At 34.1% G+C, this 15,674-nt stretch overlaps 1 protein-coding gene across 6 annotated transcripts in view; it reads right to left on the reverse strand.

The window, feature by feature from the left end:
• The window catches only part of LOC134230965 (probable phospholipid-transporting ATPase IA), a 35,727-nt gene extending 20,065 nt beyond the window's left edge, over positions 1-15,662 (reverse strand). For all 6 annotated transcript variants that reach the window (XM_062712832.1, XM_062712831.1, XM_062712829.1 and 3 more), the window contains exons 1-19: positions 15,525-15,662; positions 7,109-7,229; positions 6,204-6,303; positions 5,864-5,962; positions 5,575-5,620; positions 4,997-5,111; positions 4,790-4,859; positions 4,350-4,477; positions 3,611-3,681; positions 3,048-3,145; positions 2,619-2,727; positions 2,409-2,536; positions 2,203-2,280; positions 1,842-1,930; positions 1,635-1,701; positions 1,411-1,525; positions 980-1,062; positions 763-812; positions 611-680 (exon numbers count right to left, since the gene is read on the reverse strand). In XM_062712832.1, the coding sequence (XP_062568816.1) occupies positions 611-680; positions 763-812; positions 980-1,062; positions 1,411-1,525; positions 1,635-1,701; positions 1,842-1,930; positions 2,203-2,280; positions 2,409-2,536; positions 2,619-2,727; positions 3,048-3,145; positions 3,611-3,681; positions 4,350-4,477; positions 4,790-4,859; positions 4,997-5,111; positions 5,575-5,620; positions 5,864-5,962; positions 6,204-6,303; positions 7,109-7,229; positions 15,525-15,573 (1,686 nt within the window). In that variant the 5' untranslated portion in view covers positions 15,574-15,662. The remainder of the gene's footprint in view (positions 1-610; positions 681-762; positions 813-979; positions 1,063-1,410; positions 1,526-1,634; positions 1,702-1,841; positions 1,931-2,202; positions 2,281-2,408; positions 2,537-2,618; positions 2,728-3,047; positions 3,146-3,610; positions 3,682-4,349; positions 4,478-4,789; positions 4,860-4,996; positions 5,112-5,574; positions 5,621-5,863; positions 5,963-6,203; positions 6,304-7,108; positions 7,230-15,524) is intronic.
• Between the last annotated feature and the right edge of the window lie 12 nt (positions 15,663-15,674).

Below are 15,674 nucleotides of genomic sequence, written 5' to 3' on the forward strand. Positions count from 1 at the left end.
CAAATGGCAAATGTTTTGTGCTGAAATATTAGCAATTCAGGAGTATGGCTAGTAATATTCTTTGACCATTTCCGTTTGTTTAAGTCAATACAATGATTTAGCAACCTGATAAAAACCATAATGACCAAGCCCAAAGGAAAATGAAAACATAGCACTTCGAGAGTAGCTAAATAATCAAAATGACTAAAACACAGCATTATTTCATGAATCAATGATACTATCATGTTTTAAACCTTGCCATCTTTATTATTTGTTTTAATTTCTACTCTGAGAGTATATTAATTTTATTTGACTGTGTTCCCCACAATACACTATATATGCAAATCAACACTGAACAATATACATGTAATATAAGATAAAAATCAGTATCACAGAGTCCTTTCATATTTCTTAAGATATAATGGTGATACATACGGCTCCTTTACAAAAAAGTTTGATTTGTCCTGAGACATTCTCTGTCTAGTAATTAACATATAAAGCTGTTTATATTGAGATATAACTGTGATACATACCGCCCCTTTACACAGGAGTTTGATTTGTCCTGAGACATTCTCTGTCTAGTAATTAACATATAAAGCTGTTTATATTGAGATATAACTGTGATACATACCGCCCCTTTACACAGGAGTTTGATTTGTCCTGATGGAGTTCTGACTACAACTGACATCCTCTTCCTTGTGCTAAAGTAAAATAAACAAAAATATGTCAAAATCTGGAAATACTTTCACCCTAAATGGGATACCTCACAAATTTCACACCCACCTTGTGAATTCTAAAACATTGAGAATCTCATAAACTTCATCCTCCCCTGCCTACAAGGAAGAATATTAAACTAAGTTTTGGGCACATACATGTATATACACGTAATGTCATTGATATAATTTGATGCTCATTTTCAAAACAAAGAATTTTCACATCATGTACTCTGTAATAATACATATACATCTTTGTAAAACAGATTTTGGTCTGAGTGACTGACCACTTCTATTGTAACTGCATCTGGGGTCCTTGTTTTGAAGAAGTAGCCGAGTTCCCTGGCACCCTTTACAAGAGCACCTTCATCTAAAATTAAAATACAAATAGCATATAAATAACATCATAACCATTTTCCTTAAAATGAATTTAGACTTACAGCAGATTGATTTTCATTCCTCTTGACTTTAAAATGTATCAAAAAGTGAACTGGTAAACAAATTACACTTGTAATGAAGCAAAATCATCTGCCCCTGGCACTCAGTTATAAACATGTTTTATTGTACAGTCATGTAAAATTTGTAAAGTTTACACCTCACATTTACACAAATCACTCTTAAACTGTATGTTAGTAACTAGATCAAGAATCAAATATCTTTTTGAGAAATGGAGATTAGGATTGACAAATCTTGAACATTTAATGCTTGTTATGAATACCTGGAGAGGAAGCCTGATACTCCACTGAATCTTTGTCTCCGTTTTTATTTTCTGGCACCACTGTGTGACACACGGCCATTAACGTCAGGAATTCCCTGATGACTGGAGCGGTCACCTGTAGAAATTAATTCATAAGCTACATCACGAAGGGGTAATAATGAAATTTCTACAGGTTAAAGTCTATATAGGTGATTATTATCTCCAATAAATGATGATAAACTAACATGGTTGCTTTTTAAATTCTCTAAAAGAGTGGGGTCCTTAAAGCCTTCTATGCCTTCTTCATCAGTTCTGAAAAAAAATAAAATAAATCACTAATTGTGCAAATAACACAAACATTTTAAAACAGCTTTTAAATTATCAATCTATAGAGAATATTGATAGTTACATAGCTTTAGGGAGAACTGACATAAATACCCAGTAACATTTACCCATATGGAACTCCCGCTATGCTGCATTTTTTAAACACCATAACATTCCGAGTCAGTGTCCCAGTCTTGTCAGAGAATATGTACTTCACCTACAAACATAACCAGGACAAGAGATTAACAAACATTTCACATGTTGCTACCCTATAAACAAGACAATCAAGAGATCACCTAAAGAATCAAGTTGAACCAATATTTGAACATGCAATAATTTAGCAATATAAATATAACATGTGCAACGTCATGACAAATAAAATCAATAAAAAAGAATAGAGATATAGAGTATGTATATACATGTATCTCTCAGACAAAGTTGAATAATATCTGGATTAATGAGTAATGACTTGATTAGGAGGGGGATTACCTGTCCTAGCTCCTCATTGAGATTGGAGGTGCGGGCCATGGCGGGGGTATCTGTCTCCTCATGGTACATGTCCAAATCCTGGAAATTATCATCACATGACATATATACTACATGTCAACAAACCAAAGACACCCTATGTAAAGGTATTTCTCAAGTAACATTCTTAATGTTTTAAACTAATCAGAGTTTAGAACTGAGAGACTGACCCAGTTGATGAAGATGGCCTGTATGAACTTGACGACCTCTAGCGTGACCTGGAGACTGATGGGAATGAGGTTATTGTACAGAATGATGAAGGTCAGGAAATTATAGCCAAAGTTACTGGGCGGAGAGTCTGAAAAGAAATCATACCTGGTTATACAGCTCACAGATATTGTAACAAGTATAGACATTGTTACACATGAAGTGTTCCCTACCTTGGTAAGCTAGATACCAGTCCTTGTCCACGTGCCAGGACGTCCATACCTTGTTGGCTATGGTGCTGGCCAGGGCGAGGAAAATCAACACTCCAAACAGGAACAGGATCTACAAGTAGACAAAAATAGACAAGGTCTACAAATAGACAAAATAGACAGGATCTACAAGTTGGCAAAAAATTGACAGGATCTAGATGTCAAGTAGACAAAATAGACAGGATCTACAAGTAGGCAAAAAATACACAGGATCTACAAGTAGACAAAAATAGACAGGATCTAGATGTCTAGTAGACAAAATAGACCTGATTTATGTCAAATAGACAAAATAGACAGGATCTACAAGTAGATGTTGACATCTGTAGCTCACAGAGTGAAATACCCGGTAATGATGATGACAGTGGTTAAGAATCAGAAGCATGAATTGTTTACCTGTATGTTGGTGACTTTCTCTACGTGAGACCTCTTCAGGGGGGCAGATGTGGAGTTAAGCATCAGTTTACTATCATGACCCGTATAGATGACAATGCCTTCAATATACAATTAGTACACCACCTTTTTATTAAATAATAGATAGTTATTATTATTTCTAAATTTGGTGAAACAGAATGCCCCTTAAAGTTAACTAAAGCCTGAAACATGGGACCAAGAATTTCAATATTACGAGGAGGCATTGCCGCTTATCATAATCATGTTAACAGTTTTACAGCTTTGTGTTCAGGAGTATTAAAGAGAAGAATTTTAAAAGTGGTTTTGGCCCTATCCCTTAGGCTCCTGGGAGGCAGAGACCAGTAAATTCTTTATCTAAGTTCTGCTATACCAATTTATCCTATATACCAAATTTGGATGAAATTGGTCCAGTGCTTCAAAAGCTTAGGATCATCACACACCAAACAATGCCAATCAGTAACAGATTAGAACAGTGATCTGAGTGACTTGAATTAAATATACATGTATGACATTAAGATTGCACTATATGAAATAGTTTGTCTTACCAAATATCCATTTTGTGTTTCTCAGCATGGCTCCTCTCAGTAGGAGTTGGTCTGGTCCCAAAGGAATGGCCCTGTCATGAAAATGTCAAATTATTACAGGGCCAGACAACTGTTGTTTTCATAACCAATTAATGATATGCATGTTTTGAAATCAACTAAATATTGCTCTACCAATAACAAGAACAATTCAATTGTGCGTAAAATGAAACATTTTATTCAATTTTTTATTCAATTTTCTATAAGATCAACACAATTTTAACCATCTACACTACATTCTAGAGCTTTTATTAATATGTATGGTTTTTACACTATAAAGTTTGAAAAGAAAATTATCAAATATTTTCAAGGACACCAAAACTGTGTAATGACAGATGAACAGCTAAACAGCTGGATAGACTGGGTGATTCTAGAACCTCAACCTCAGTCAAGATTAATTATAGGGTGGGGACATCATGAAAAAGGAATAACCCCCCTACACTTACATTCTCCCTGAAGGCAGGATGTTACCCATAAGTCATACAGATGTCTAACTGAATAGACTGATATCAGACAAATTAGTGACTAGTTATAAGGTGGTGGTGGTGGGGGGGTTATGATATACTTACATTCTCCCTGAGGGCCGGATGTTACCCACAAAGTCATACAGATGTCTGTTTGGGAGGTGAATAGTTAGATATCAGACAGTGTGACTAGTTATGGGGTGGGGGATTATGATACAAGATAGACTCCCTTCACTTACATTCTTCCCGAGGGTCGGATGTTACCCACAAAGTCATACAGATGTCTGTTTGGGAGTTCACATTCCACCGTCCCTGCCAGATCAAGGAGGTCATTGTGTGTCAACAGTTTGGAGGTCTGAGGTAAACCCTGCACAGAAAACAATTTACATATGTTCAACAGGAGAAAGTTCATGTCTGCTCATTATAGAAGTCTTATTATTTTTCTTGTTTATTCTTTTTATTGCAGCAGCATTAATGAATTTCCTTGGATGTGTATAAAGCTTCCTGTACTGATTAATTACAACAACAAGAAATTGTATTTTAATGACAAACAGCAAAAGAGAAAAATAGCTGGTAGTAACAAAGGAATACTGGTTCACAGTAAATAGAAAGTAGAAATAAGGAAAATGTCACTGTATTAACAGTCAGACATCAAGATTAAATGGTCACTACCCAGTACCTGTCTAATTTTGAGATTCGTTTCTCCGTCTAAGTTGGATGTTTCTATATAACACATTGCTTGTGGTTCACTGAAAAAAAAAAATAATAAACTTAAACGTAGAGCTGAGGCAACATATGGTTGTCATAATATTAATTTTGACATGCATAAATTAATTATTAGATTATTTATAGATTTTTAAGTCAGTATTGATAGGTAGCATTATACCTTGATGACAACAATATCATGTCAGCTGGGAAGAACTGACCACTAGTGACCTTGACAAGGTCACCCACAAGGATGTCCATCCAGCGGGCCCTTGTCCATACTCCATTCCGTAAAACTATGAAAAAGAATCATTCACATCAATATCAAAAGCTACATGCACATCATGAGAGAAAATTATAGGGAAATTCTCTGGTTAAAGAAAAATTCTAGACATATTATATTGACATATTCTCTCCAAATTGACCAAAAACATGGTAAAAATTGTTGTTTTTTTTTCAAAGTTAATCAACAATAATTCACAGCATCTTTAGATATCAAATCTTATCTTGAAGTGGAATGACAAAATACAAAAATTCAAGAGTTGATAATATGGAAGTTGACACAAGTATTGATAGTCAGTCAGCTACAGTCAACCCATTTTGACATTATCTGTGTTACAAACCAAAACTGTGCTTGATATATAAGAGGAAAACACTATTATATCAAATAAGAACAGTGACACCTCAAAGAGCAAAATTCTCTGCGGCTCTTTAATTCAGAAACTGGACCCTAAAACTTTTTTTTTCATTTTACATTACCTAAAACTTCTCTGTTGTTTACTTCATCATCCTGTCTGTGTCTTTTCTGAAAAACATAAAATAAGAAGCATATGAATAAAAATCAACTGAAATAAAATTTTACAATGAAGCACTTGGAACGTGCTAGCAATTGTCTCAGATTTTTTATATAATAATCAATGACTAGAACAACATAATTGTTAACCCCCCCTTCTTTCCATGGTACTTACATAATCCTCAATGATATCCCCCCTTTCCATGGTACTTATATAATCCTCAATGTTACCCCCTCCCATTCCATGGTACTTACATAATCCTCAATGATTTCCTTGACGGCTGAGATGCTAAGTATGACCAACAGAGGGACCGCCGTGGTGTACCGCCCCGTGGGGGACACAGTCGGAATTTGCTACAAAAGTACGTACTAACTTTACTTTCTAAACAAAAGTAAAAAAGCTCTCATTTTGCTTCATATGCTGTATATTTTTTCAGAGAGAAATAATTCTTTCAATAGAAAATGTGTCAACACATGTTACCTTAATTCATTTTGTTTAGAGAAAAAAATCCAGGAAGTTGTATTTACTTTTCTTATCCTGGTTTGAAAGCTTTACAAAATAACTCACCTGTAGTAATGAGAAGAAATAACTTACCTGTAGTAATGAGATGAAAAGGAAGAAGATATTGGCATATTTTCTAAACTGCTCAAAGAGGAACTTAGGAAGGAAGGTCAAAAAACTGTATTTGGCTGTGCTGTTTAAAATAAAAACAAATTAATAACTGAAATTGTAGAAAATCACCACCAAATTTTGATGCAGCAATATTTGAGCAATACCCAAATTTTGTTGCAGCAGTTTTGGACTAGTAGCCAATTTAGTTGTAGTGGATTTTTACTACTGTAGCATTATTTCACTAGTACCTGATTTTGTTGTAACAGTATTTGACTAGTAACTGATTTTGTTCTAGCAGTATTTGACTACTGATGTAGCAATATTTGACTAGTATTTAACAACTGCTCTAGCAGTATTTGAACTTGTTGTAGCAGTATTTGATCATTGTTGTAACAGTATTTGGCTTGTACCTGATCTTATTGTAGCAGTATTTGACTACTGCCTGATCTTATTGTAGAAGTATTTGACTATTTTTGTAGCAGTATTTGACTATTTTGTAGCAGTATTTGTCTATTGTTGTAGGAGTATTTGACTAATGTTGTAGCAGTATTTGACTATTTTTGTAGCAATATTTGTCTATTGTTGTAGCAGTATTTGACTAATGTTGTAGCAGTATTTGACTAGTACCTGATTTTGTTATAGCAATATTTGACTAGTACCTGATCTTATTGTAGTAGTATTTGACTAATGTTGTAGCAGTATTTGACTATTTTTGTAGCAGTATTTGTCTATTGTTGTAGCAGTATTTGACTACTGATCTAGCAGTATTTGACTAGTACCTGATTTTGTTGTAGCAGTATTTGACTACTGTTCTAGCAGTATTTGACTAGTACCTGATTTTATTGTAGCAGTATTTGACTAATGTTCCAGCAGTATTTGACTTATACCTGATTTTGTTGTAGCAGTATTTGACTGGCTGTGGGGCATTGATGTATATCACTCTCTGTCTCTGAGGTTCCACTTCCTCTGTTGTCTCTGATCCAAGGCCATCATTCATTGGGTGATATTCTACAAAAATTAAAAACAATCGGTGATATTAATCACATACAGAAATAGGTCTCACTCTACAACATTCTACAAGAATCATGTCTATTCAATTGATCTCAGTCAGCAATAGTTGTTATTTTTTCACATTTGGCACTGACACAAAGATAAAATTCCATAGATGGCATCTATTATTTATAATTTTTTATCATAAGGAAATTATCAACACAAGTCTCATATGAATTGATTATAATCATGATAATTAATTACGCTGTAATGATAAAAAACCATAGATATGTTATAAAACAAGCCAACTTTATTAGAACATTTAAAACATCATTTCAAATTAATTAGGATTTCTATTTTCAAAATTTGTGTCCTGTTTATATTTGTAATATAGCAAATTTCACTGGTTAAAAAGTATACTGGTGTTTATAAATCAATGTCTGTTATCATCATCTTTTTCATGTTATAATTTTCAAGATTATACAATCTTACGGACATGCAGTTAGATTTTAAGCACATTGAGAAACAATTTAAGTAGATCACACTCTTCTAGGATAAACAAATGTGGACAAAGAAAAGTTATAAACTTAGGTGGACCAATATGAACAGAGATTAAGATGGAAACTTGTTATATACTTGAACAAACTAAAAGACTAGGACTTGGATACAGAATAGGCATCAAAATAACATCTGTAACATGCAGTTACCAGTACCACATATACTCATTTTTTTAATTATTATTCTTATATGTATCTGCTGAAAGTTGTGTGCCTTTCTATTTGTTTAATGTACAACAGGCACCTGTTCACCGTGGGGCCAGAGAGAGGCATGACCTGATGTCATAAACATGTAGGCCTTGATGAATCACTAGAAGAAGCATATCAAATATTGATATAGAATGCATGGAATAAAAACTGTTTTTTAACAATAAAATTAGATATTATATCCTTATATCTTGATTATTTTTCACCCACTTAGAGAACAATATGTACTTGTTTATCGTGTTTACAGAGGATAAAACAATTATCTACAATAAAGTAAATATCAACATCGGGTCAGAAGAGGCCTAAGTGATTGTCAAGTATACAGGTTCTCCAGAAAGATTAACACTTACAGCATCAGCTGATAGTCAGCTGATTATAATTACACAGTAAATATGTAAACGATCTCCCCAGAAGTAAAAAAAAACTTCAGATACAGTATTTTCCCTGATAAGTACCTGGTGCTTAGTCTATAGCAATAAGATCTTGACATGTATTTGGTAACCTAAAACTCGTTGCAATTGTGTCAAATTTTAATTCAAATTTAAGTTCTAAATCTATCCATCAAAAGTTTTGTGGGTAAAACTGCATGTCCTCACTTTATTTCTGCTCACACAGATCAATGGCATGGTCAATTTCAATTACACATTTTGACTTTCAATCAGATTCGCATGTAGATCTGATGGACATGGAAAACTCTGATGAAACATTAAGTTAAAAATTAGAGATGCCTTTCTTCTCAGACAATAAGAAAACACTGCAGTAGATGCTTCTAGGGGTAAGGGGACTTAACAGGGAAAATATGCTATATGTAGGAGATCTGTGCATGGTGTTTAATATATCAACTATTGGATAATTATTATTTGCAAAGTTATCTGTCAGCAGAGAAAAAATTCTAGTACAGTCCTTTTCCTGGACTCTGGGAGTTCTAAGCCCCACCTTGATAATGTTATAGGGAGAGCTGACATTAACAATAACTGTATTCCTTATAAGTAAAAATAGCTACAATGTAAAAATACTAGATCTGTGTTTTACTACAATGCACTCACACACACATGGTGGCTAATTTTCCCACAAATAATTTATGTATGAGGATACCTTAATGTCACCTGCCTGTACATGTAAATAGATCATTATGTCCGCCTTGTGCATAAAACAGTATTTATCAACAGGATGATCGACAATCCGGTGAATCAATAGTTTACCAATTCTCCCAGACACAACCTCATTAATGTTAGCAGTAATTACTTACTACACACATCTGTTATTATTATAACAAAGGAATCGAAATTGAATTGTCGACTTTAAAAATATTAAACCCACAAACAACATGTTAAATTAACAAGGACTAAGACTCTTCTATTGTTATGACAATAAACTCCTGTCATATGACATACTCTTTACACCATACAGACAGTTTGTAAAAGTTGTGACCAAGTGTGACCTTGTCTTCATATCTGGTGACTTTATTCTTATCAATAATAACAGATTCTCTCTGCACCCTGAGATCTATTGTTTTTATTCTTTGAAAAATCTTCTGAAGGCTAAAGCTGGTATAGTTAATGAAATCTGCATAATGTATCTATCATAACTGCTGATCACATCAAACAAACTACTACACTGTATTGTAACATTTACCACAATATTCAGAACACACAATGATCTACCTCATCACAAGAGAGCAGGTGCCCCCTGTATTAAATGTACTGTCACAGTTAATGGCTGCCCTGTACCCCAGCTCAGCTTGTCTCATAACACTTTACCTTATAAATGGGGTTTACTCTTTCTATGATGTGTCAATCTCAGATTTAAGAGAACTGGACAAAGACACAAGCTGACAGAAAAGTAACACTTAGGAAGAAGAAATGGAATTCATACCTGGCTCAGAATGAAGCAGAATTTTAATTAATTATGCTACTAAGGCATTTTATGTCTGATTCAATAGCTACATTGGAAGATTTTGGATGCTGTAAGAGGATTCCACATGACAACTAGTCTATATTAGGTCAATAATCTATAAATAGAGGATTCCACATGACAACTAGTCTATATTTGGTCAATAACTTATAAATAGAGGATTCCAATGACAATCTATATTTGGTCAATGGTCTATTTTTTTTTTGCAGCTACAAATCTCTAAGATTCTACACAACAGCCTATATTTGGTCAACAGTTATAAATAGAGGACTGCACATGGCAGACTATATTTGATCTGTTTACTCCGCATAACAGTTTCTTGTTCTATAATTGGTCTGTAGCTACATGGCAGTCTTTGTACATCATGTGGAGTTTTAGCTACATGGCAGTCTTTGTACATCACGTGGAGTTTTAGCTACATGGCAGTCTTTGTACATCACGTGGAGTTTTAGCTACATTGCAGTCTTTGTACATCACGTGGAGTTTTAGCTACATGGCAGTCTTTGTACATCACGTGGAGTTTTAGCTACATGGCAGTCTTTGTACATCACGTGGAGTTCTAGCTACATGGCAGTCTTTGTACATCACGTGGAGTTTTTCTAGTAAATGCTTAATGTTAGACTGTTTTAATTACCAGTCCCCAAAACTGAGCAGTATAATAGCCAATGATAGAGATGTAATCCAGTATTTATATTATCCAATCCAATCAATAATTTACCACAATACTGGGGTTATCAATATATTACAGACCAGATATTCCCCAGTTTCTTATTCTACACAATTCAATGCTACACAATACAGAAAAAGAATGTATACATAACATGACAGAAATCAATTTGTATTCTATTGTGAGCATCCACTGTATCACACGGAAGGTATTAACAAACTATTAAATACACTTACAATGTATGTTTATAAATTTGAAATAATATACGGTATACAGTACTTATACACGAAAAAAAAATGAGAATTCCAGAACTATTGCATTGAGTTACATTCATTATTACAAGTGTTCACAGTACTTCAGTAAATCCTTCCTCTTCCCTACTCAGAAGTGAGTTACAACGTATAGAAATTACAGAAGAAATTGTCAAGATGTGTCATTATAAAGCTGTGTTTTCCACAAGTCTTAGTTACTAACTTTAAAAATTCAGAGCTAAGAATTTTAGGGCCATTCTTACCGTAATTAATAACTGAATATCATCGTATATACTTCATCTACTAAAGCCCCCCCCCCCCCTTTTCATGCAAGAAATCCCACAATGTCATTTATTTTCACTAAAATACAGAATAAGTCAGAATTGAAAACATAAAAGCAAACAATACACTCAAATTTTCATTAGGAAGTGCTGGCATAATAAACTACAGAGGGGGCAAAGTGCAATTTTAAAGGATTTTTTTCAGCTTACGTCTCAATATCCCCTGGAGATGCAGGTCTACAGAAGTCATGGTTATAATAGACACTGGGTTTCAGCAGGTCCTAATTCCTCTCAACCACTGCCTCCACAGACATCACATACTGACATTAATGTTCACAGAATTCGAATATTTCATAAAAAAGATCCATCATTGTGCACTGACCATTAACACATAAGAAAGCTTACAGCCGACCTCAAAATGGAATTTTACAGAAATATTCCAGGATTATCAATATCAGGTTAATTAGGTGACAGACTTCAATAGACAGACATCAGACCATTTCAAGACATTCCTCTAACAGTGCCTGTCTGTGTGTCTACTGCAGGTTTTTGCTAACAGAGCCTTTCCACCTAGACCAACAGTAATTAGAATCGTTTTACTCTCCATCCATATGGAATATAATGACACTGCATTCCTCAATGTCTGATTTAACCTGGGCTGCAGCCAGCATGAGACTGGGGAGGCAGTATTTAGAGAGAAATCAATCAATACTCATGTCATAACAAGTTTTATTTACAAAGTTCAAAAAGAAAGCAGGCTCCATTAATTATAAGCAAGTGGGAGGAGAGTTTGGTAGAAAAAGACAAAGCTTTTTTCCGGCCTTCATGTCAATAGCAGCTTCCACATTAGCCCAGCGGATCAATAACTACTGATAATTTGCACCACCATTCCTGTGCTTAATTTCTCTGAGAATCAATATAACTGTCTCTGTGAAGGCTTCAAGGCAGTAGCAGGTGGGGGTATACCACTGTCTCTGTCAAATGGGAGTACTCGTCAAGTGAGATATGGACCTGAGACAAGGATTAAGAAGGACTGAGAAATGTGACAGTCTCAAAGAATTCTAATAAATTTGAATGGAAGGGCAATGTCTTTACAAACCAGTAATCACTCCAGTAGAGTCTGTATAGAAGTTTTGTATCAAAATTCAACACATGGAGTTACCTACCTGGTACTTTAAATACATTCAGTATCAAAGGTCTATCAGTGAGATATAGACTCGAGACATAAGGGAACAACCTAACCAGAGAGAGATATGGTCAGACTCAAGTCTGACAGAGAGACTGTGTGATTTGACTACTCTGTGAGCTATGCACCCGAGACATTGAGGGAACAAACACAGTCTATGCTTGATCATGTTGATAGCTAAACTTCAATTGATTAATTGATGTTCTTGATCTCTAATTAATTGATGTTAATGATCACTCAAAGAGCTATAGTCTCTGGTCAGTCACCGGTCCAATCCAACATTGACCTAATCAGGACGCAACAGCATGCATAATAATGTCCATTCCCTCAGAATCCCTTACTACTAGTTAAAATAATAAGCTGGCCTATTTACAATAAAACTTACATTATGATTCAACAGTATGCCAAAATGTACATAGAATTCTAACATCCAATACTCTTTTTAACTATTATATAAAAAAATATGTAAGGGTTGCCCGCAACCCTGTGTCATGCCAGTGTGCTGTGGTTATATAGAAATGATTGTCTGATAAACTGAAGCATTTATTGACATTTAGAAGGAATAACTCAAAAATACAATAATAAAGAAATGGAACAGCTGACTTAATATCTAATCCCTTGGCGATTATATTGGCATTTATATATATATACATATACCCTGTAAATTCACAAATTATTGTGATGTTTTTATTATTGCGAATATTGCAACGTGTTATGAGTCGCAATAATTTGAACTTGCATTTTGAAATCAAATCCACTGTATATGTATCAAGTCATTCATGCAGAAAATGTAGGTGAATATATAATTATGGTACTGATATTGTTGGTTACACCATGATGTGTAGACTGACAAATTATCATGCCACTATAAGTTATAGTTGCTATATGGACCTCCACCATAAATTTATGCAAAGTCACTCATGCGGAAAAATGTAGGTCAAGATGACCTAATTCTGGTACAGGCGTTTGTGGTTACCCATGATGTATCCACTGACAAATTATCATGCCATATAAGTTATAGTTGCTAGAGTTATTTGACCTCCACCATAAATTTATGCAAAGTCACTCATGCGGAAAAATGTAGGTCAAGATGACCTAATTCTGGTACAGGCGTTTTTGGTTACCCATGATGTATCCACTGACTAACTATCATGCCACTATAAGTTATAGTTTCTGAAATATGAACCTCCATTATCAATTTAACCAAAGTCATTCATGCAGAAAAAATAAAAAAATGGCAAATCTAAAAATGTTGTTGGTTACTTATAACCTGTACAATGACAAATCATCATGCCATTATAAGTTATAGATGCTGATATGGACCTCCACCAAAAATTTAACCAAAGTCACTCATGCTGAAAAATGTAGGTCAAGATGACCTAATTCTGGTACTGACGTTTGTGGTTACCCATGATGTATCCACTGACTAATTATCATATCCCTATAACTTATAGTTGCTGGAATATAGGTCTTCACCATAAATTATCATGAAAAAACTAAGTCCAACTTAAGGAAAAGGCACGGAAAAATTTGAATTTTTTTTTTCAAAATCATATTGGGATATAAATTTTTATCCATACTGAATATTGTGTCCAAATTTCAAGAAGACTGAATAAAATTTGAGAAAGTTATTGCAGTTTATAAAACTTTGACATTTGGGTTAACCAAAAGTTGGACGCCGACGACGACGACGACGACGACGGAATCTATTTTTATGTCTCGGACGACAATCGCAGGCGAGACAAAAATATGTTTATAGGAGGACAATCAGCATGATCAGTGTGTTACATTATATAACATATTTCAAAGCATTTTCCACATTTATGTGAACCATTTGAGATCATCTATGAGTATCAATAACTTATAGTACGGAGTGTGATGAATAATCAATAAACATATGCCAGACTTATTTTTATTTATTGAATTCATTACAGCAGGTCTATGCTGTGTCACTGCCAGTCTATGTTATGTATTGCACTCAATAGCAGGAAGCATGACGGTGAATATATATCTGGAATTCTGGAACACACTTGAAGTCAGTCAAACCCACAAATGTTTTTCCTATCTGTGCTCAGTTTTCTAAGACTATATATCTCTAGAGTAGGGCTATACATAATGCCCATACAAACAACAGTACACATCAAGGACCATAAATAGTAATGCTAGTCTCTGCATACGTACAGCTATAGTAGTCAATATGCAATCCATATGTTGACCCCAGGGAAAAAACTGCTATAGGGCTTGGTGTATTTATAGACCCAACAGCAAATTTCCGTTGCTCTGATTAACGATTGTGATCAAATCTTAGTATCCGATAGCTTCCTATTGCCAAAATGCTTGAATTATCCACTTCTATGTTCCCCTTAATCAATTAAAAAAATGCAGTCAGAATTTCCTTTCTTTCCTTGGTACATTTAACAGAATTTATCAGTTTGTAAAACCTACACTAATTATAAGATTTACCATGTTTACAACGTGAATATTAATTTGAAGAAAACACAGACCGAGAATCAACTTCCCTCTACTTGCACATGCTAATTTTTTACCTTAGGATATAGAAATTACAAAGAAATCCTGTTTTTATTTTATAATTGACACATGCAACTTTGCAATATAACCATGATAACAACAATTTTAATTTACTGTCTGCAAATCAAGTAATGAGAAATTATTTTGAAATTAACATTAAAACTGTGACCAACACAATTTTTATCTGTTTTTAACATTTCAATGGTTGTTTGTTTGAGCTTTGTTTTATATAATTATATATATATAGCACATAATTGTAAGCTTCAATGTATAATTAATATTGTAATTGACTGATGTAAAATGACGACAGAAGTTAATCATTATTTATATGCATGTTTGTTGACAATAAACAAAATCATTATGAAACTTTCATGTTATTTTGAATATGCATAGAGGTGTACAGTACACATAAAATGTAGATATATGTGTATTTAAAGAAATTTTTAATTTTTATTTTTAAAAAAAATATGTTTACTGAGCACCAACACCAATTTTTAGAAAACTTATTCCATCTTAATTTAAGAGGATATATCATAAAGAACCCAATTTATAAAAGGGAATATCATTTCTAAGAAGGAATACGAGAGGGACTGAAAATCCTGATGAATCTGACGAAAATCTGATGCATTCTTGTCTGCTACTGGGAGTGGAACGATTGACTCATTTTAACCAGGATGTATCTCGCTTCATACTAAAAATCAAAGTAAACATAAATAAATACCTTCAATTCTGCTCCCAAAGTCAGTAAAATCCTGGCTTTTTTCAGCCATTATCTGTCACACATCCCTTCACTTGTTGTCTGTCGGCATCTTCTATAACTGTGACTAACTCTTCTGACAAAGGAGACGCACAAGTCAACCGGAAGTTGAAT

The sequence above is a fragment of the Saccostrea cucullata genome, unplaced genomic scaffold (genome assembly GCF_032062105.1).
Source record: "Saccostrea cucullata isolate Sc308-1 unplaced genomic scaffold, CSIRO_AGI_Scuc_v1 ctg496, whole genome shotgun sequence".
NCBI classification, from domain to species: Eukaryota; Metazoa; Mollusca; class Bivalvia; order Ostreida; family Ostreidae; genus Saccostrea; species Saccostrea cuccullata.